The sequence below is a fragment of the Gymnodraco acuticeps genome, unplaced genomic scaffold (assembly GCF_902827175.1).
Source record: "Gymnodraco acuticeps unplaced genomic scaffold, fGymAcu1.1, whole genome shotgun sequence".
Lineage (NCBI taxonomy): Eukaryota > Metazoa > Chordata > Actinopteri > Perciformes > Bathydraconidae > Gymnodraco > Gymnodraco acuticeps.
The window spans coordinates 1,031,757-1,054,759 of record NW_022990743.1 but is presented as its reverse complement, the minus strand read 5'-3'; the positions used below and the strand labels follow the sequence as shown (position 1 = coordinate 1,054,759).

Sequence of the window (23,003 nt, the reverse complement as noted above, 5' to 3'; positions counted from 1 at the left end):
TGAAAGGAAAGTGAAAGTATTTTTCAGAAAGTGAGTGTGAGTTTTTCAGCATGGCTTTTTCATACATTTGACCCACATGTGTTTTGTAAAAAAGTACAATTTCGCTTTCAATGACGGCTAAACCACAAGCATGTGTACACAAGGACCCCCCAAAAAACAGAGGTGTGTTGTGACCACCTCCACCAATCTCCTGCTCTCCGCACACAGACACCATTTTTCAGTGTGTTCATTTAACAAGGCCCGAGAGCAACAAGAAGGGCTTATCAGCAGCTCATTTGCTTGCCATACTGTTATCAGCCTGGCCTAGTTCACACACACACACACACACATGTACACACTCTCTCCCCATTTCTGTCAAACACAGCCGCCGCACTCTTTCTATCGCTGACACTCTCACACACACATGTACGTGCAAACTGGGGAATGAATGTTATGGGGGGCTTATCAGTGTCCTTAGGGGCCTGGCAACCACTTCACAGACTCAGATCCCAGAGCCGAGGCCACAGAGAAGAACCTATGTGACCGGAGTGCTGATGAACAAAGGCTGTGTGCTGTTCAGACTCCTCTATAGAAGCAGCAGGCTGCAGGGCACGCTAACAATGCACATACTGTATGTACACACGGCACAAAGGCAGGCAGTAGTGGCTACCACTCGAAAAAAAGTAAAAAGCCAAATATGCAAGCAGCTTCGTGTATGTTTATTGATAGTAAAAACACATAGAACCGGATTTACAGGTTATGAAGTGGAGAGTATAGCTGTTAATTAATGTTGTTTAACCAAACTTGACATACAGAACACACAGGGAAAAATCTCAGTTTCTGTTAAACATTAAAAACATGATTCATATTAAATAATCTCCCTTTGGGCTGCAACTTCAAAAACAAATCTAGAATAGATATTGACAAAAGCCTTTGACTTTTTCCCAAAGCCCAAAACCCAACAAATTAAGATGAACTACTATGTTAGTAGACTATTGTATTCACATTTTGTTCAGCTTCAGCTGTAATCGTTCCACCAGTACATCTTTGTATACAGCATACAAAACATTACAGTAAGTAGTAGAGAACTCCTGATATGTCTTATCTTTAAATTAGAAAGACGAGACATATTGTGCACATTTTTAGGCTATTATTTGTATTTTTAGGTTTCAACTAGATCATGTTTACATGCTTTGTTTTTCTCATACTGTCCGTCTGAATATACCCGTAATCCCCCCTTTTCTGAAACGCTTCGTTCAAACGCCTGTCCATTTAAGAACTTGTTCGAAAAGCACAGTAAAATAATTCTCAAGTCATTAATGGAAATGAAGATTCTAATTAGCCTTCATGTGACATACGAAGTAAAGCCAAGTCTGAATGGCTCGTTTAATTTTTCTGACAGTGGCAGTCCATAAAAGAGTGTTGTTTTTTTTCAGAGTTTGTCATGGGTGGGCACTCCAGAGAGTTGATGTGCACAAGCAGTGAAAAGGAGTTTGTTCATAATAAGTTCCCCCTTTAAAGATTTAATCATCACGAAAACTGTTGCGGTTTACATTTGTCAGTTCCAGCTCTTGTCTCTGCACTAATAAAGCTTTGCATATTGAATACATTACATTCAAACAAAGGTTTATTTATCCTCACTAATTTGAAAACAATGCTCAGAGAAACTATCCTCTGTTTAACTTGTGTCCTAAATCATTGAGCACAAAACACATCAGAGGAAGCTGAAAAATGTAGAAGGCCATTGCTGGCAGATGATGTTGGCAGCGGTTTGGTACAGGAACTCAGGAAGTGGTGCCTCCTAAACTGAGCTGTGCTTCCTGTGTGATAACTGACCCACACACACACACACACACACACACACACACACACACACACACACACACACACACACACACACACACACACACACACACACACACACACACACACACACACACACACACACACACACACACACACACACACACACACACACACACACACACCACACACACACACACACACACACACACACACACACACCACACACACACACACCCACACACACACACACACACACACACACACACACACACCACACACACACACACACACACACACCACACACACACACACACACACACACACACACACACACACACACACACACACACACACACACACACACACCTTGATGTAGCAGCTCGATGATATTCATCTCCTTAGAGGCTTTGGCTGCTGGTGTTATCTTCAGAAGAGGAAGGTAAGCAGGTGTTGCAACAGTGTTTACAACTTGAATTTGACAGTTGTGAGGGGGAGGGAACAGAAAAGAGTAAATTCACCCAAAGGTTAACTTAATATCAGAGGTACAAGCTTAAAGGGATTAATGTTATTTGAATTGTCAGATTAAAAAGGAATTGGCCAGAGGAAGTGAAGAACATCAAGTAACGGGTAGGGAACAAGGGGGGGTAGATAAGGTTTTTTTGTTCTAAACGGCCGATTCACAGTCATGTTGGAATGTGCTCATAACGCCCCTGAAACCTTGAACGTCGTGCAAAATGATGTTTTAAGTTCAACGCCAGCTGCCTCCCCCTGCTCGTACCACACACACAGACACATTGCAGTGCAAACGCTTCCTTCCTGTTGCTGGTTTAGCCTCTTTTAGAGACAAGATAACAGCAAAAGCATGATATATATCAAGGGGGAAGTTTATTGGGCTGTTTTCCCCGCCCTCTCAGATCAGAGTGACCAAATGTTTTTTATTCAGACATTTTGTTTGAAAACTGGCAACCACCTGATACTCACTGAAGGTGTGGTACACTCACTTTTGACATGTTTTTGTATCAAGCAGCTCACACATTTCCTCTTGTTTCTCTCTTTTGCTATCTCGCAGGTTTGGTCAGACCACAGGGTTGTTTAGCAGCCCCCACTTCCTCATCGAGAGTCGAAGCAGAGCACCAGCTTCCTGTGACGCCTCTGAGTCTCTGGTCAATTAGTTTACGCACATCACTGCTGGATTGAGCCGCATTGAAGAAGATCGGCCTCATCGTTGCATCCTGTGTGGGGGTTTCTGCTAGATCTGCACTGGCATTTTGATTCTCTTCAAAAGCTGGATCTGTCGGGAGTCCTCGGGACATACAAACACATTCATTAGTAATCTTCATATGACAGCTGTGATGCTGTTTTCACAGAGTTAAGGTTGTGTGTGTTTGGAATATTCGGCCATGCTCCAGCAGTCGGAGCTCATCTTTGACTTTGCTAGTGACCATGTTAACATGTCACAGGTAAGCAACAGTTTCTCTTTGTGTATTGAAACTGAGCACACATCTAAATCCGACAAATTGTAATCTGATTAAATCTAATCTGATTGTCTTTTTGTTGCAGTTGGGGCCTTACTCGGATTACCCTGCGGTGATTGTGGAGCAGCTTCCCCATCCACACCTGCTCTCATATGGAGGGCTAGCGTGTGAACAGTCACAGCATCACCAGCAGCTGTTCAAAGGTCAGTACAAACAACACAAACACACACAACCCCGGCCTTTCTTTACCTGTTGCTGCACATTTGTTTTTATTATTTTTAAATCTTCTTTTAATTTGGGAATACCTATCAAATATGCTATGTTAAGCTTGGAATACACCATTAGAATAAGGATAGCCTCAAGGTAACTGGAGGAACCTAACAACTCAAAAGGGCCCCGGAAGAAATGTGTTTATTCTGAAATCTATTTATGAGAATACAGAAGGACTTCCTCCAGTGAAATCTAAACAGAATAGTAGCCGTTAGAAAAACAATTAGGCAACAAAATCTTTCTGAAAAGACATGGTTCTATTTATCTTAGCTTCTGAGGTTACTCAGGTAACAGAAATAAGAAAAGTGTGGTGTTAAAATGGCATTTTAGCTAAGGTAAATCATTTGTAAATCTTGCGTAAATCAATTAAATAGATATTTTTTCCATAACTCAAAAAGTCATCAACGACTTGGCTCTAATACCACTTGTTGACTTAAACAGCATAACTACAAACAGTAATCGTGTCATCAGGGTGTCTTTAAGATGCCTTGTTACAACTGTGTGTCCTTTTTCAATCTCTAAACAGCATGCCCTGTTTCTGTTTCTGTTCTGATGTATTATAGGCAGTGGTGTATGGTAACTAAGTACATTTACTCACGTACTGTACTTAAGTACAATGTGCTGTGCAGGTACTCTTACTTTACTTTAGTATTTCCATGTTCTGCTACTTCTACTCCACTACAATTCAGAGGTGCATCGTGTACTTTTACTCCACCACATTTATTTATTACCTTTAGTTACTTTGCACATTTGTATTAATGATTTGAATTATAATCAACACTTCAATCAGACTTTAGTCACACCTGGAGTAAATACACAAGCTACCATGCAGTATACAAAGTCATTACAACTAGCTGCACCTTTACCATCTTTGATAAACACATTAATGCATCAATAATTATAATCAAAACCTGTAATGTATATTATTCTGAATCTGCATAATGAATACTTTTACTTTTATATATATAAAAGTATATTTTGATGCCAATACCTTTTTACTTTAACTTGAGTAACATTTTGAATGCAGGACTTTTAACAGAGTATTCCTACACTCTGGTACTTCTACTAAAGTACAAGATCTGAGTACTTTTCCCACCCCTGATTATAGGAGGCCTTTTGTAACACAGGTGAAAATAGACTTTAAGCTAATGCTGGCTTTCATTATGTATACATGTACCATTTGTATTTCCTCATTTTCATGTCATCCGATAGTCCAATTAAATAACTATTATCGGTCTAAACTTTATTCATACTATATTAAAAGTCCCACTAGATGTATACCATGGATGTATGTATAATAACAACATAGAAGAGAAGCAATGGACGCATATGCGCAGTCGCAACCCTCGCACATGGATGAAACACCCTCGGCAAAAAAAATCAGGAAGTGAAACAAAACATTCCTGGCTTGTGTTTGGGATAGACCGTTAATGAATCACATAAGGATGTAGACTTGGTCATTTCGGGCTACAGCACACATGCTATAGCTAGTTCCTCACCCGTGCTGGAAATTAAAAGTAAGTTATATCACTATATCGTGTTGTCTTTCGACTTTACTCCAGTTAGAGCAAGCAGTTGAAGTTGGGCATGGCAAGGCTCGGATAACAAGCTAATAGTGAGTGTCATCGCTTGCACACCGTCATGGACAATTTACTTCAAGATTGCAAAATGTTTTTAGGGCAGCAACTTACCTGCCGTGTTTGTATAAACATGGCTTTCTGTTTTGACATATCGTATGCTGGTTTTATCGGCGGCAGAGCGTGTTAGAGCCCACGACACACAGCTGTTAGCTAGCATATGTTCACTAGCCCACCGCCTCCCAGCCTGTTCACGACGTCACATACATTAATGCGCAGAAAACAATTCACTCCCTTTGATGATGTTAAGCTTCGGGACATGCACATGCATGTGGAAAATAACTACGCTGATGTGTGATAAACTACAGAAGCCCAACGATGCCAATGTTTTTGTTGAAGTAAAAACAATATAAGCAGTGGTGGAAGAACTATTCAAAATCTTACTTTAGTAAAAGTAAAGAAGTATTATCTGCAGTATGTACTTTAAGTTTGAATTATTCAGGAAAATGCCCTCCTTGAATTATTTCAATTATTGAAACACTTAAACAGCTAGGCAATGTGTTTATTGTTTAGAAGATGCATTCTGTTAACATTTCTGAAAAGTTGCTAAACATGTTGAATACATGTAGTGGGGGAAAAGTACAATATCTACCAATGAGATGTCTTGGAGTAGAAGTATAAAGTAGGCCACCTAAACAGGACACACTTACTTTCATACCGATATGTGCCAGTTTTAGCACCTCGACCCTAATGTTGTGATTGAGAATGTGTTAAAACTAGTTAAATAGCAGAAAGGTCTGACAAGTAAGCTAAAGGATAAACGGTGTATTGTCCGATTTCTGCCTCCGCCAAGTGGCAATTGCATTAATGCTAACTTGCCCAGGTCTACTGTCACAGAAACAATATATGTGATTGCCATCTTGCACGCATACATGTTTGCGCAACCGTAGGTACATTTTTGCAATCATTTTCTCTGTGGTGGATTACTCTGGAGGTGGAAATCCCAACATATCAAGATGCTTCATCACATCAATGTTGCTTTCAACCTTTCATAAATGTAATTCAGTTCTACCGATTTGTATTGGGGTAGCAGGACAATGTACACAGCCACTTGCGCTGCTTACTAAAACCACCTGCATTGCTAGATATCTCTAGCTGTGAGAGGATGTTTCTTGTAATTTGTCTCAACCTTAAACCTCTGTCCTCCCAGTTTTTCTCATATTGAATTATTACTAAATGCCACCCTCCTACAACTGGTAATAAAATGTTTTTGTTTGTCACTCCCTTCTCTATGTCCTGCAGTGGAGCAATATGAAAGTGGAGAGGAAGAAACCATGGAGACACTTGTTGCTGCTGACTTGCTTCTTAACATGGACTGCCCTGACACCTTGTCACTTGAACACTACTGTAAGCACACAAGCACACACACCTATGTTAACATACACATGAACAGAGTGAAGATGAATAAAAGCGTGCCGCTGCTTTTTGATGCATGACATGTTTGACTGTGCGTTGTTATTTTTAGACATGGTGGTCACAGTGCTGTTCTCTTTCATTAAATCTGTTTGTGCCCCCCTGCAGCCCAGACCTTCCTACCGTCACTGGGTGATGTCATCACAACTCCTGTTACCCAGGTGACCGTCTCAGCAGAGGGGATTGTGGGAGCTATTGACCAGCAGCAATGGCACTCGCTGCACACCAAGAAGCCTGTGTCACAGCTGCAGTCAAAAAAGAGAGGTCAGATACTTTCAAACGTTGTTGGCGTAATAATAAATAACTGGTATTATATAAAATATCTTGTAAATGACTTCTGCTTTTGTTCTCTCAAAAACTCAGCGAGAAAACCACGACATAGAAGAGCAGAGTCTCCAACACCGGATATTGTAGTGAAGAAGGACAAATACAACAAAGGTATTTTCACATATGACACCTATTATGCTTTTTGGGGTTTTTCCTTGTGATATAAAAATTTAAATGTCACTAAGTCAGCCCCAGTAAAGTTTCCATAACACATCCGCCCAACATCAGTATTGGCCTATTGCCTCAGCCTATCGCCTTGTTAAATGCAATCGGCAAAAATCTGAAAACAAGATGCCATTCGCAGATAGCAGTGACTGATATTAATCTTTTGTGTGGCAACATTTTCCACCTAGTAATGTGGTTTTACACGAAAGCGTGTGGTATTGGACAAAGCTCGCATACCTAGCTACTAAGCAGAAGCCACTCGCTGAACACGACTCATGCATGACCTACATCGTATCAGGTGCCGGGTTGTCTGTGGCTTGTTTAGAAAATAATTAATGAAAATGATGGTTGGGTTGTATCAGTCAACGTTTTTTTTTTTTGAAATGCATGATGAGAAGAGCAACAGGAAGAGATACTCACAGTGTATTGTATAGCTCGCTAAGCATAACTACTTGTAAAGCAGGCTAAGAAGACCTAATTTATTTATCAATTATTTTTAGAATCTTGTGTATGTGGAAGGTTGTTTATAAATTTGTATGATTGAAATAGTGGTCATACAAAGAATAATGTTATTATATTTGTATATAGGAAATGCCAACATGGGGATCATCCTTGATTTATACTGGCTCAAGTCTGAAATAAATGCTGCCTGTGTTACATTAAGGCCACTGCGGTACATGCTCAGTGAGATGAAAGAAACCAATGTGCATCCCAGGGGTTCAATAACCTTTCAACAAAGCTTTTACAACAGTAATTCCTAATGTTGTTTCTTCGTCTTTCCTTTTCCATCATGTTTCCTGTGTTTGTGCTTCAGGAGGAAACACGCTGTACCTGTGGCAGTTCCTGATGGAGTTGCTCCAGGACCGACAGGTCTGCCCCCGCTATATTAAGTGGACTAATCCCCAGACGGGCATCTTCAAGTTAGTCAACTCAAAAGCGGTGGCCAGACTCTGGGGCAAACACAAGAACAAGCCAGATATGAATTATGAGACGATGGGCAGAGCTCTTAGGTAAACTACCAAAATAAGTCTAATGCTGCTTAAAAATACCAACACATGCTGTGTCTCAAATTGCGTACTTCTGAACTTACATGTGCTGTTTTTAATACATAAGTGCATCCCAATGTTAAGTGTGGTAAATGCCATTGGTACTCAGATTGTGCACTCGTAACATTCCAAACGTTGAGTGTGGAACGCTGGACACTTCTTGCACTAAACAATCACAATCTTGGCTGTAGCAGAAATGACACGGCTATCTGCGAATGTGAATGCTTCAGTAAACACAGCACAAAAAAAATAAGAGTTATGCATGTTTTTTATGTTTTTTAAATGTAAGTCACAGAACACCATACTGGTGTTGAAAGGATGCAACCTATATTTTTCTAGGGTTAATCGAGAAGTCTGTAATGATTTGGTACCACAAACGTTAGTTGCTAGCTAGCTAGCTAACAGCGGCAATCATCGCTTCCGCACACACTGCATAAGTGTTCACAGTGCACAACATGGTGATGTAGTAACTAAAGTATTCAATGTGAGACGCAGCAACGGTCATAACTCTACTTTATGGAAAATATTTGTGTTTATGCTTTATATGTTTTTGTTAACGATAATTATTTCTGTTGGTGTAGGTACTACTACCAGAGAGGCATACTGAATAAAGTTGAAGGCCAGCGTCTGGTGTACCAGTTCACCTCTCTGCCCAATCATATGATCTACATCACCGATGGAGATGGCATCAAAGAAGAAGAAGAAGACGATGAAGACATTGATGAGGGTGTGAGCGATGACTCAGATGACAGCACCGTGCCTTCTAGCGACCAATCGGTGGAGGATGAGGAAGATTCTCCCCCACCGCAGAAGAAAACTTCGAGCTATGTCCGACCCCCGGCTCCTCAGCGGACCAGGCCGGCTCCCCGGTCCTCAGCACTGCGAGACGGTGTCACGCGTTCTGCCACCAACAGCATGATCCAGGAACAGCATTTGCCTATCGTGTCAGCAGAGATGCTGCGGACCCTGCAGAACCTGCAGAAGGTCCGGTCCCTGCAGCCTGCTGGTCACGCCTCCGTCTTCAAAACCGCTCAGCTGCTGGGCAGTTTGTGCGAGCGGCAGGCTGCGGCTGAGGGGGGCGTGTACGATGCACCTGATGGAAAGTCATACCCGGGACTCAAAACGTCACAAGTGGAGACGCCACTGCTGGTGCCTTTAACTAGCTCTGACCAATAGAGTGGTGCAGCGAGCATTTATTTAGGCAAACCCGGAAATTAGCATAACAAGGCGGTCCCTCAACAACAAGTAATTGGATTTTTCCATTGGATTTTGGAATATTGCCAGAAATTAGATCATGATACTTTGTTCAGCAGGATAATATCCACATCTTAACACCACTTTTATGACTTTTGAAGCGTTAATGCAATCAGCAGAAGGGAAAAGCTATATTAGGCCATAAACTAACAACATCCATTCCTAAGACCTTGGGTTTGGTACTCTCATTTAGACACTTGTTAGCAACCGTCGTTTTATGACACATAGAATCTACAGACATTCACAAGAATTATATTTCCTTACGTATATTATTTCGTGGAACAAAACCTGACTATCTCTTCAGGTTGTGTTATCCACAGACCTTATTTCAGGCCTCTACCCAACAAAAACTCCATAAAAACATGAAATTATTGAAGAAGGAACCAGAGGTGTTCAAATGCCTACTTATTCCCGGGTTTTAGGACTCACTCCTGCACCACTCTATTAAAATAAAAGCTTATACACACACACACGCACACGCACGTACACTCCACTGACTCAGGACCAGTTACAGAGCTGCACTCCGCTGGGACGATGTGGCACTGATCCTGGATTATTTTTGTATTTTAGAATACATTATATTACAGTAACAAAAGTAATTCTCGATCACTGCTGCCTCCCTCACATCTGAGTTTGCAGGAAACCAAAATTCCACAACATTTAGCAGTTTATCTTGTAAGAGACTTTAAATAAAAGCTTGTGCGCCTTATCTTAGCCTTTCAATCTCAGCAGCCGTTAATCATAAGACACCAAAGACGACATGCACTGGATCCTGCAGCCGCTCTGCAGACACACCCTCCGCTTGCACTCCACCTCCAGCGCCATGGAGCCAATTATCTGAGCAGCACACTGTGGCCTCCTTCTAAGTCTTCTCTCTCGCTTTTCTTTTTTCTTTTACTATCACATGCTGAATCATTCCTCTGCCTTAAAAGTGGCTTTGCACTAATGTTTACCCCTGCTGTACGTTTCTTCTCCAAGTGCCTGACGATTCTCAGTCCATCCTGTCCCTGCTTCATTGTAATCTTGAGGTTATTAAGGGAAAACATTCCATATTATTATTGTTTTTTTATACATTTTTCTATCAATCTAAATTATGTTTGTATTGTGACATGTTGAAAACAAGGGATCACTGTTGTTTCTAGAATAGTAATTTAGCACTGCTGCCGTCTGTAGGCGATGAATTACACAGTGGATCTTGCTTTTGTCAACAATCACCAGTGAGACCGCTACTATTTAGCCGTGCACACAATCTGTTCTTGTTATTATTACACGTATATATATATGCATATATGGACCTGTAAAGCCTTGATATCTGTATGTATTGTGTGTTATATAATGTATCTTGTCTGTGAACATGCTCGACGTTGTGCCTTGTTGCCATTTTCTCCCTCAGGTTCGTAGAAAATTAGTTTTACTCTATGCAAGGAGTAAAACGGCAGACCCTTTTTTTTATAATGAAGTAATGCTTCTGTGTTTTCCCTTCAGTTGATCGTAGTTTAGCCTCACAAACCTCACTCCAAATTAAAGTGTGTGAGATTCAGGCCGACCGCTGTGAGGCTAAGCTTCATTCTGGAGATGCTTGTAATTGTGCCTTTGCACCCAAGGGAACCCTATGCAAAACAGTTTTCACTTTATTACCGAGCAAACCATTTATTTGGAATCCGCTCTCTTTGCTTTATCTGCAGGCCTCTTGATACTGTAAGTTTTACTGCTATTGATAAGTGAGCTTGTAGCAGAGGGAGAGGTGGAGTTTATTTTGCCTTATTGGTGTTTGCTTTTATACAGAAACGTTGAAAAGATAATGTTCTGTTATATGAAATAAACTTAATTTTGTCATTGTCTGTGAGAAATTCATTGTCACTCATTTATCAGCATATGTGGTTTATTTATGTTCTGCACATACCAACATTTTGAGGTATTTGTACTTTATTAAAGTTTTCTGCTACATTATACTTCTATTCCTCTTTACACATCTATTTTATACTTTGTATTACATGTCAGTTCTTTTAAAGGTGAAGATACTTTGCAGATACAAATAAAATGTGTTTATACAAAATAATCAATGTATTAATTATTATATTTAAGTTATAACATTATAACTTATTTTGTTTGATTAAGATAATGTATTGATTCCTATGAGAAAAATTAACTAGCTGCAAAGTAGAGAAAATTAGCCCCACCTCGAGTAACTGCACCATTTAAAGTGATGTACACATGAATGCATCAATACATATAATCCACATTATTCATATTATTCTGAGGACTTTCCATCTAAGTTAGTATTTTACTTAAGTTAACTTGTGAATACAGTGTTTTTATTTTATCAATCAATCAATCAATGTTTATTTATATAGCCCAATATCACAAATGTTACATACATTTACAACATAGGTAGTCCAAATGTTTGGAAATGCATGTGTCTGTAATAAGAAGATGAATCCACGAGGATGTCAACAATCCTGTGGGAGCCATCAGGGAAGTAGTAGGTGAGAGTCTGGCAGGACCATAGAGACAGGTTCAGCCACGACTCGAAGTCCAGGACTCAGATCCAGTACTCGAGGATAGAGGATCCAGGACACACAAGTAAGAAGGAAATTACATACCAAGGATCTATTCTTGAGGCAAACCTCTCCTGTGACAAAATGGCATCCAATGTAATAAAAAAAGTCAATCAAAGAACTAGATTCCTATACCGGATCTCCTCTCTGGTAAACAAAAACACCCTGAAAACTCTGGCAGGAGCACTCATTCAAGGGTACTATGACTATGCTTGCACGTCATGGTACCATAGCACCTCCAAGGCACTAAAAATAAAACTTCAAACATCGCAAAATAAACTGGTCAGACTACTGCTTGACCTTTCATCTAGAACCCACCTCACCTCTGCCCACTTTGACAACCTAGGATGGCTTAGAGTAGACGACAGAGTACAGCTACTTGCAATGGGCCTGGTCTACAAGATCCACTACACCTCTATGGTACCCATGTACAAGTAAGAAGTAGAAGTCTAAACTTCTGGCTTCTTCCACCACTGCTATTTTTTAACCAGTTTAACATTAATCAATTAAAATGTGAATGACCAAACAAGAACCAGCGTTTACATTATGATGTATTGTTATAGACCAATGAAACTACGTTATGTAGGAGACAAATCAGTCGAAATTAGCTCCCCTTTTTCTCAAACTATTAAAATTAAACAGTCGAACAGTTTCATATGTATTGTTGAACATGTTTTTGAACATGTTTTGCCTTTTTAATATGTCTTCATGAATAAGCAATATATCTGCTAAATTCGTGCTATTTACACCATAACCATGTCCGTTATTGTTGTCTGTAGACTAATGTGAATGTTGTACTATTATATTGTTTGTATTTGTATGTTATTTCATGGAGAGGTTTGCTGTCCCATTAAAAGCTGCCCTGTCGTACCCCCTCCCGCCTGTGGCGGCGCTGTGGCAGAATGGGCGCTGTGCCCCCGGATGTTGACAGGCCTGCTGCTGTGGCTGCTACTGCTGCCGCTATCACGTTTCCAGAAGTCCCCTCATCTTACTAGAACTTTCCTGTCACTCCAGAAACACTGCACACACCCACAGCAAACCCATGGCAACCGAAAGGCAAGTTAAACGTAACATATGAATGAGCTTTTATTACATTTTATATCATAGTTTCTCCTACTCTGGTTAACGTGTGGTCTCTCTTTTTGCTTTAGTAGCTTTCCCGATAGCTTCATTGACGAAGACCCACAGAAAGCTCTGGAGGTAAACATTACAGTTAGCGAATCATAAATATATACTAAATATCAGATACATATTTCTTATCACATATCCCTGTTCTTCTGACTTGCTGTTTTTCAAAGGAAATGAGGGCGATGTTATTGTTTCTGTCGGTAGCACCGGTTTTGACACTGTAACTAGCTAGCCCAGTTAGCTAACGTTTCCTGCTAGCATCACTGAGAATAACTTTATAGCAGTATTATTTCTACCTTTGCAGGACACTTATTTACTTAAAATTGAGCATCATTACAAATGAAATAGGTTTTAGTCATAAGGCGCTATTACTACACACTGGTTAGTGATAAGCCTTCGTTTTTTAGACATGTCATTATGTTAGCATGATTAGCACACACTGTGAACAGGTCCGACTACAAGTCAGTGACCAACTCTAATTCCTAGATGTATTGACTTGTGAAACACCTCTGCTCCTTTGTTCATTCTGTCAATAATGGAGACTGTTGAGACTATGATATCTCTTTGATACTAATCACCTGCGTTTAGCCAGGTAGCTGTAATTGGCCCTGTCATAGTCTATATTTGACAGATAGTCTACAGATATGTATCTTTTACTATATATTTATTTTAGTTCCGTTTTATTTAGAGATTTCTTTGAGTTTGTCTATGTTCTACTCTTTTTTTAATAGTATTTATTATTTTCACATTATGTGCAATGCCTTGTTGCTGCTGTGACAAAAACAATCCAAAATTAGGATCAATAAAGTAAACCTAATCTAACTGTCAACATAATGGTGACAGTGCAACAAATATAGAACTCAAAAAAACATGTCAGCCCTTTTGTTAATGTTAGGATTCTAACATTGCGACAACTCTCTGAATCCAACAGTACTGTGAGCTGTCAACTTAAATCCCATGTATGTCCTTGTAGGAACTGAATGAGGCCTTGCAAGGAGACTCTGACAACGCTCAGTGGTTTTGCCAGCGTGCCTATGCCCACATACTCCTCAAAAACTACAGCTGTGAGTCTGAGATTACTCGTTTTAAACAAAATACTTTAGTATGCATGAATGTTATTCTTTGCTAGGAATACAAATGTCTTTATATTCTATTGTAAACAGTATTGTTGTGTTTTTGATAACTGCCTAATGCAGACTTTAGAAAATAACATCACCTAGGAGATCCTTGAAATAATAATCTTATACCGGTCAGCAATCACTAGAGGAGATTAGGGTAGCATGAATATTCATTCTCTAAGTGACACAGGCTGGATGATCGTATCATAAACAGTGTTGTTTCCTCTCCGCAGGCGCTGTTGGTGATGCCAAAAAAGCACAGCAGCTAAAACCCAGCCTTCCCCTTGCTTTCATGCGAACAGGGTGTGTACTATGATAACAAGAATGATCCATTTATAGCTGTTTCATGTATGTGTTCAACATAAGCTGCTGTTGATAGACCTATGATACTAGTTTGTTCCGCACAATCCGAAATATATATTCACATTCCTGTTATGCACTTTTAAAGAAAAGCTAAGGTCAACATTTCTCTCCAACCAGAGATAACGTTTGTGAACTGTAATTGCTTTAGTTATTTGACTTATTTCACAAGGAATATGATCCAAATTGTGGCAAAATAAGTTGTACCTGAGACTGTCTGATCTAAGTATTTGTTGTTTCCTCTCTTTATTGCAGAATAGCAGAATACCACCTGAAGCTCTTTGAGTCAGCACATGCAGCTTTCACTCAGGGACACCAACTGGATGGTAAGTACACTTCCCATCATCCCACTCTGTACCAAACCTTGTTTGCAACAATATCTTGTCTGTTTCACTGTCCTCTTTTAGTATAAAATGATTCAACTCTGTCGTTTAGCTTTACAGATTACAATTCTGTAGGAATCTCTAACATACAGATTGTATTTATTACTTTCACTATGACTATTACGTGCTTTATTAAAACTGTGCGCGCTGTGGGTCAAACTCAAGGCAAATAAATCTAGCAAATGTGTAATGTTTGTTTTGATAGTTGCATTGTGGTAGTATTTGTCTCCACCTTGTCCATTATATTTGTATACCATAAAAAAGGGAACAAAAAAATCTCCATAGCATATAGAGTTCAGAAACAGTGCTTTTTTATAGAGGCTTTAATATTCTACATATTGATATATGTATTATGATCACACACAATAAATACTTGAGCATGTGTTGTCAAGCCAGATGCAGCTGAATGTTTGCTACTATAATATTTTACAGTTTGCAAACATTGACCTTAAGTTGGCCTTTTATATTGTGCAAGCAGCTGCAACCAAATATTGATCATAAGAAGTGGACTTTGTCACTGTTACATTACCCACTGGTTTGTGGACTTTTGAAGCCTCAGTTTATGTTTTTGGCCGATGCGATATTGGTTTTTTGACCAGAAGTCAAACAAAAGGGTGAAACAAAGTATGAACAAACACTAGACGGCATATTTTTTGTTGATTAAAATGAAAAAAATTTACTTTCATGCATTAAAAGTACCTTTGGAAAAGGTTTAAGTTAAGAATCAAAAGTGAACAAAAAATAATAATTTTGTTATGCAATCTTATAGACTTCTATACAATCAGACTTCTTGTTGTAATCAGTGGACTCGCCCCTTACTGCTGGACATTAGAAATAATTCAGGTTGGTGCTTCGGTAAAACCAACAATTATTTTCAGAAGAAGTCAGTGGGTGCGTCTCACTTTGGTTGTTTTTCATTTCCCCGCTCCTCGGGCTCGGTCTCACCGGAAGTGGATTTGTCTGCGCCATCTTGAGTAGCGTCCCAGTGGCCTTATTTTTGCCGGAGGATCGAGGAGCGATCAGACCATCCTCCGGTGAAATCCTCAGACACTCGCCCCGCCCCCTTACTGTGTATCGCTCACTGATTGGACGATGCAGCGCATGCACTGATCTGGCTGCTGTCAGACGATCAGCTGTGCGGCGTCATCACAAACGGACGTCGCTTCACGTGGCGCTCCGGAGGAAACGACGTCCCATTGCTCTTAAAACTCATTTCCCTGCTTCTCGTGGTTTCCTTGCGTCCCTCCATGCTTCCCTGGTGGGAGGGACTAGTCGCAGGGAAACGACGCAAGTGAGGGACGCAAGGAATCCATTTAACCGAAGTGAGATGCAGCCTTAGACAGCACTGTATTAGTGGACACGCCTTAAAGCATACCCTGCTTTATTGTCTATTCTTGCATAAATGGCATCATAGTGAACAAAATGAACATCATTTTGTATTTAAGACTTCAAATGAACAATTGAGACCATAAACTCGTTAGCAAAATGTTTCATTTTTTTATAGACTTCTTTACAATCAGACTTCTTTTTGCTACCAGTGGAGTCGCCCCCTGCTGGATATTAGAAATAATTGAGGTTGTTAAAGTCAGATTAAAAATGTTTCACTACCGACTTTTAAATAATTGTAAAAAGTTAGATTCTTTCCTAGCTGGAGGTATTGCATCAAATCCTTTAGCAGGACTGAATGGGTTTGATGGCTTTGTTTGATTTCAGTTAAGTAACATCAGGCCACATGACGATGTTATAAAAGAGCTGTTGTGCTATTTAGACCTTAAGATCAAATGGAGCCAGATTGGGTTTGGCCCGAGGGATCCCTCCAAAATAACAGATAAGCTTTCAAATATGTTTTTTAGGAAACTAAGTGTATTAGTACACATCCAGATCATGCAAGCCAATAGAGCCTGTGTCTGTTTGTCAACACTGATAACAACTGTAGCCACGGTCAGCCTATAACTAGGGCTGCTCGATTATGGCAAAAATCACAATTTCGATTATTTGGGTCAATAATTGATATCACGATTATTAAAAACGATTATCCATTTACTTTGAAAAAATCAATTTATTGAAAAGAAAAATGTGAACAGTATGTTTTTAACAGTTGATTACCCTGAACTTTAAGTATAACTCAACTGAAAAACCAATCATTTTTTTTATTTACAAATAAAATAAATAATCGTTTTATTTCGATTACGTTGTTTTCATGATCGTTGCAAGCCAAAATCGTAATTGCGATTTAAAATACGATGAATTGAGCAGCCCTAACTATAACCACTGTTTTCAATGTAAATTGATGTCTTTGACTACAATTAATTATTCTCTGTTCATTAAACTGAAAACACAAAAGCAATGGCTGCAACATCGTCACTGTCCTTAGTCACATGAATACATTTGAATAGATATATATCTACAGAAATACCTAACAAGCTGTTATTATGTTAAAAAATGTACTTTTTTGGATTGACATCTGGATAAATAGTTAGACGTAAATCAATGATATTGTGGAAAATTCATGAACACAAATAACCATCACTTTCAAAAGAGCTGTGAATCCATTTTCCAACACATTTTCAGTTAATGCAGTTTGCTTGTAAATTGTACATCGCCTTAGGCTGCTGATAAAACCAGTGATAAGGTATCAAACATGTCTTTGAGTAGTATCTGCTTTGTAAACAGACCTAGAAAATGTACAACTCCAGCATTCTCAAGCAATTAATAAAACCAGTGTAGCCAGGAATAACTCATCAATATTTATATTGAATACTCTAATTAAGCTTCTTTTTGTAATAAGATATATTGTAACCGTTATTGTTTTTGATGATTCCTGCAGTTTCTGACAAATCATTTGAGGTCTGGATCAAGCAGTGTGAAGAAATGATGGGGGGTAAGTAGAAAATCTGAGCTGCATGTATTTTTATTAAGGTTAGACCAGTATTTAGAGCCAATGGTGGTCCCACTTATGGTCCCATGAGGTATAATAAGATCATCTGAACAGGGTCCGATCTTATGTCAAGCTTTTATCACAGACATGGAGGTATGGTATTGTGAATCTGTCCTCTGAAAGTCTGGTGACAAAATAAAATGATGCAAAAATGTTCCAGCAAGGACATTCAGGGTCTCCAACTGTGAATACAACCCTCCCTTTGAACAGAGTGTGTGCCACGCCATGCAACATCTTCCATGCTCGCCTTTTATGGTGTGTGGAAGTGGACAAGTTGAAGTCCCATCCACATGTTTACCCATCACATCGTTTATTAGCATAATGTGTATCGAAGTGAAAGAGAGAGTGGCAACGGGTAAATGCCCTCAGAGCAGATTAGCTGTTGGCGAGCATAGCAGAGAAGAAATATGCTATAAAGTTGTTATTTATTAAATAAACAGTGTGTCACACAAGCACTACACACACATTTGTTGGCCCTGCCACTTTTTGGCATCTCTGATTATCAGAGAAATAAATAATGTGCGTCAATAGTAATAAAGACATCACAACATCAGTGATAAACAGTCTTCTTAAAGTTGATTTCAAATGTCTAAAAGTCATAAATATTGGTCGACAATATTGCCTAAGGCTCTATTCAAATAGTTTCAGACTTCCAAACCCATTACCAGTTGCACTCCAGCTTCAATATGCTGTTTACTCCCTATCATCAAACACTGCGCTAAATGGCCCAGTCAGGGAGCTCATCAGCCCGTCTGATCAAGCAAATGAGCTCGCGCACATCCACCAGATCCACAGTGCGAGTGTGTTTAGGCCGAGCGGCTCGGTCCAATAAAAGATGCATGCCACGTCTGCGGTGGTGTGTTTCTGTTTGCAGGCGATGCCGGGGCCCTCTGGATCATCTCGAGTAAACAAGAGCACGAGTTTTGACAAACGCGCTTCACACCCGCCTGCACACGCACTCCCAGGAGCGGTGTGATTCATCAGAGTTAACGTTACTGATGTTTGAACGCCTCCCGATGAGACCCCACTCCTTCACAGACGGCATCCACACACAGGAAAATCACCAGGGTGCACATCACCCTCTACCCGCCTTAAAACTTTAAAGTACCCTACTTGCACTTGCTCACACCAGCAGCAGTAGTTTCTTCCGGTGACAGCATGTTTACTACACCTGGTTATTCCGTCACATGTGGCTCCCTGCATGTTTAAAAAAAAACAACCTCAGAAATGCAGTCGTTCTCTCAAAACAGCCCCCTCCTCTCCTCCTTTCAAACGCGACCTCATTAAGACTACACTAACACTCCTCCCGTCATCGCTCCCTCTCTGTAATGAAGTCAGTGAATAATGTATGATAGCATGCTGCTAAACGGTGATCAGGCCTGCTCGGGCTCACAGGGCTTTTAATGGGCGTGGATGGACCAGTAAACAACCTGGTGGAGGAGAGAGTGTATGTGGGGGTGGGGGTATCTGTCAACAGATAGCAGAATCTGCTATCTGTTGACAAATGTGTTAAAACTTATGTTCTTGCCATTTTGCCATCATCATAGTTAAAGAGACTGCAATTAGATTCGGCAGCTTTAGGGGCTGTATTAAATGTTCCCACCTGCCACTCACAACAAAAACCTTTTTTTTTCTGTATTTCCAGAGCAGATCAGCAGCGGCGATGACATGGTGAGTGTCTCTGCACGGCCACTAGGGGGCAGTGTTGCTCTCAGCATCAGACTTGTTTATGCTCAAAGAAGGGAGCCTTACTAAACCTCTTTTGTTATGTTTTTCTCTAATTTTGTCCCTTTTTTGTTTCATCCTTCTGTCTTTTCGCCACATCCAATTGTCATCCTTTCTGGGGGGGGCGGAGCAGACGCCAGCAGCTCCACCTGTGAAGTAAGTGCAGAAATTGAAATACTAGGCATCTTTGTTTTTTGTTATGATTAACCAAGGCGTAGAGTGTCAAGATGGTCTGCTTTTTTTCTTTGAAGTTCTTTATGGAGTTTATATATTCATAGCAGTAGTGGTGGAAAAACAAAAGGTCTTCACACTTGCTTATCTGTTTTATTTTGTTGTGTGTTTTTCTTGCAGACATGACTGGTACCAAACAGAGTCTCAAGTCATCGTCACAGTCATGGCAAAAAATGTACCCAAGGATGGTGTGTGTGTCAACTACATGGAGAGAGAGGTATAAACACACTTAGAGCAGAGAGTGTTCTCTCTATTTGTCTGCAGCAGAGATGGGTTAGCTTTCCTCAGGGGGGCCCATTAGATGGGTCTCACACACATGCACACAATAACACACACTCCCCATGGACCCAACTATGCCTCCAGTGGTGCCTTGTTAACATTGCCTCCAAAGTACAGATCTAAGAACAATTTACCATCCCCAGCTTCTCCAACCTCCTAATTGTCTGGAGATAGACGGCATAACTGATCTAGGATCAGCTGCAGAGCCCTCCGGGGACCCCCTCCCTTCTTTTGCATTTTCTCTTTTTCCCTTCTCTTCTTCCCCTCTCTCTCTGAGGGGTAACTGCAGGGCACCCCAGGGAGCGCCTTTGTCTTTCCTAATAGAATAACAAACTGAGTTTACCCCCGTTTCAAACAAAATAGTTAACTCGCCGAGAATCCGACAGTCACTTCACAAGCTCCCTCCGTGGTGTGAAGTACAGATAAGTTCATATATTCTTTACTAGGTCAGTATATACAAAAGAAATTAAAGATGAAAGGCGGTGGTTCCGGCTCTGCTCCCGGGTGACTGAGCATGCAGAAGCTGTATACCTACAGACGGCACAGGAATTCAACTGCAAATGAATATTACGCCTTTGATAGTTTTGTGCAATTGCCCAAAAGCTACTTTAGCTAACTTTCTAAGCTTTCATCCCCGACAAACTACTTCTTACATAAATGTAGTCCCAAATCAGAAAGTCTTCTACTTTAACTGAAGGTGTTAGAAAACGGAATGTTCCTCTGCGACATAAAAAACCCAGATTGAGACAATAGCAGTTATTCTCAAGTGGGCAGGGATTTTTTATATATGAGGGCAGCGTTTGCCAAATGACAAGTGTGTGTGTGTGTGTGTGTGTGTGTGTGTGTGGGAGTTTGAGGATTTGGGCCACAGCCGAGTCCTTGTCCCTCTAAACCAACAAGCCACCCACCCAGCCCCAGTGAGTGACAGGCTGTTAGGAGCTGTCTGACCCCCCCAACTCATCTCTGGTCACTCTGGGGCTGCAGGGGACAGGGCGACGATACTCCTGGCCGACAAAGCAGCCACATCAGATCATTATTCTCACAAGCTGACACCTGCACCCCCCTAACAAGCGCTACCCCCACACACACACACTCCTTTTCTTTCTTTTTCTTTTGTGTGTTTTCTTATGACTGCAGTTAAGGGGATGGATAAGATGTTTGGAAGTGGTGTTGTTGTTCTTATATGTAGTCAATATATTACCTACAGTAAAGGAAGCAAAGCATTGAAGTGCTGCAGTAGGGAAAAACATATTTTAGCTACTTTAAACAATGACCACCTCAAAACTCAATATCAGTTTAATTGCAAGTGATTTTTTAGCCTTTACCTTGCTGTCAGACATCTCTTCCCACCACGAGGAAATGAAGCCCTAATATCCATCTATGCTCAGGCCAAAGCCACCAGACTCCCTTCAGAAAAACTCATTTTAGCTCACTGGAGAAAGGGGTTGCTTGCCTCGATCGGCTATAGTTTGTTGCTGCAGCTTAATAATAAATGAAGCAGCATCTTTAAAAAATGCTGATAAAACAGGGCTCAACGCTAACTTTTAAAAGTGGTTGCCAGGCTGGCAACCAGGCATCAGCTTTTGGTTGCCAAAACCGAAATACGGTTGCCATTTTTAGTCACCTTATATTTTAAATAATTAAGATACCATACAGTCATACATCAACTTAATAATGAACATGTGACACAAAAGAATGTTCAAATGCTTTACAATAAGTACTTAACACAATTATTTGAAACTTAAGTGGTAGTAAACTTGTCCACCCTCAATTGCTGGTATACAGAACACCAGTAGTGCAGTCTTGGATTGGCCAGACTAATACATTTATAATGTTAAATAAATGAAAACTATTGCAGTTAAGAATTAGATATTAATTATTAATGCTGTAAATTACCTTTAATATGTCTAACTATATTTATTTATTTAGAAGTGATTATATTTTTATGCCAATATGTTCCTATGGTAAAGTTTCGTTTTGCACTTTTATTTTGGTAGTAATAAGATCGGGACTCTTATTTTGAAGGAACCTTTACCGGAAGTGAATGGACAATGGAGCAGAATGTTTCGCCTGCCAAGACTTTACACATTTCCTCTTTGCTTTTCGTTCGGGTTCATCTTGCGCTTTATCAGTTGAATCACTATGAACATTCGTTTGAGATGTTAACGGGTTGGCCGAACTTTTTACCGCACAGTCAAACAACTTAATTTGCTTCTCCGTTTTTTGTCAAACAAACACACGTCGCACTGCGCACGCGAGTAAGCGTGCATCGCTTTCTGGCTCCGTAATCACACCAATGCACGTCCAACTTAAGTATCAGGTCACAACAATAATTAAATATCACTCTTAATACAACAAATAATTAACATTTATCTATTTTGGGGTGCACATTTTGCTATTTTGCTAGTTCTTTATGTTAAAAACTGGTTGCCACTGATGGAAACCAAAGGCCAAGAAGTGGTTGACATTTTTTGAATGGTTGCTAATGGCAACCTGGCAACCGTTACTGTCGAGCCCTGTAAAAGAACCAATGATTTCTACAATATGTTGTTTTACTAATTGCCAATGAGGCGTGGTGTCTAATCCCTGGTGTCTGTGTTCTCTTCAGCTCTCTGCCACGATGAAGCTGGCATCAGGGGAGAACTACAACCTGGACCTCCACCTCCTCCACTCCATCATCCCTCAACAGAGCAACTTCAAGATCCTCACCACCAAGGTACCACACTCATTCAGCTAGTCTAGTCAGTGTGTTGTGGAAACGTTCTAAATCAACAGGAAGTGCCATTTCTAGAAAGATAATGTTGATATTTTGCATTCTGGCTAGGGCTGCTCAATTAATCGTATTTGTATCGCAATTACGATTATGGCTTGCATCGATTACGAAAACAACGTAATCGAAATAAAACGATTA

General features: G+C 40.2%; 2 protein-coding genes and 1 long non-coding RNA gene across 5 annotated transcripts in view; 2 read left to right on the top strand and 1 right to left on the bottom strand.

The window, feature by feature from the left end:
* Window positions 1–677: 677 nt before the first annotated feature.
* Window positions 678–5,385, bottom strand: LOC117556635. The gene is made up of 3 exons (XR_004570605.1): window positions 5,222–5,385; window positions 2,787–3,088; window positions 678–1,810 (listed from the first exon to the last, which is right to left on the bottom strand). It is a non-coding gene; the product is annotated as an uncharacterized LOC117556635 (long non-coding RNA).
* LOC117556634 (ETS-related transcription factor Elf-1-like) lies at window positions 2,961–11,213 on the top strand. Of its 3 annotated transcripts, XM_034232077.1 has the most exons (7): window positions 2,961–3,245; window positions 3,346–3,463; window positions 6,410–6,514; window positions 6,689–6,844; window positions 6,944–7,018; window positions 7,887–8,082; window positions 8,700–11,213. In XM_034232077.1, exons 1-7 carry the CDS (start codon window positions 3,186–3,188, stop codon window positions 9,292–9,294), a joined length of 1,305 nt encoding a protein of 434 aa, XP_034087968.1. In that variant the 5' UTR covers window positions 2,961–3,185; the 3' UTR covers window positions 9,295–11,213. The 3 variants fall into 3 exon arrangements, with proteins under 3 accessions (XP_034087968.1, XP_034087969.1, XP_034087970.1); XM_034232078.1 differs by lacking the exons at window positions 2,961–3,245; window positions 3,346–3,463 and adding an exon at window positions 4,893–5,047; XM_034232079.1 differs by lacking the exons at window positions 2,961–3,245; window positions 3,346–3,463 and adding an exon at window positions 4,896–5,047 and having other exon boundaries at window positions 6,401–6,514.
* Window positions 11,214–12,851: 1,638 nt separating this feature from the next.
* The window catches only part of sugt1 (SGT1 homolog, MIS12 kinetochore complex assembly cochaperone), a 35,485-nt gene continuing 25,333 nt past the window's right edge, over window positions 12,852–23,003 (top strand). Inside the window, 11 exon segments of the mRNA XM_034232081.1 lie at window positions 12,852–12,914; window positions 12,916–12,986; window positions 13,082–13,130; window positions 14,032–14,122; window positions 14,410–14,479; window positions 14,792–14,862; window positions 17,747–17,800; window positions 19,503–19,528; window positions 19,716–19,738; window positions 19,934–20,030; window positions 22,701–22,808. Of these exon segments, the coding sequence (XP_034087972.1) occupies window positions 12,852–12,914; window positions 12,916–12,986; window positions 13,082–13,130; window positions 14,032–14,122; window positions 14,410–14,479; window positions 14,792–14,862; window positions 17,747–17,800; window positions 19,503–19,528; window positions 19,716–19,738; window positions 19,934–20,030; window positions 22,701–22,808 (723 nt within the window).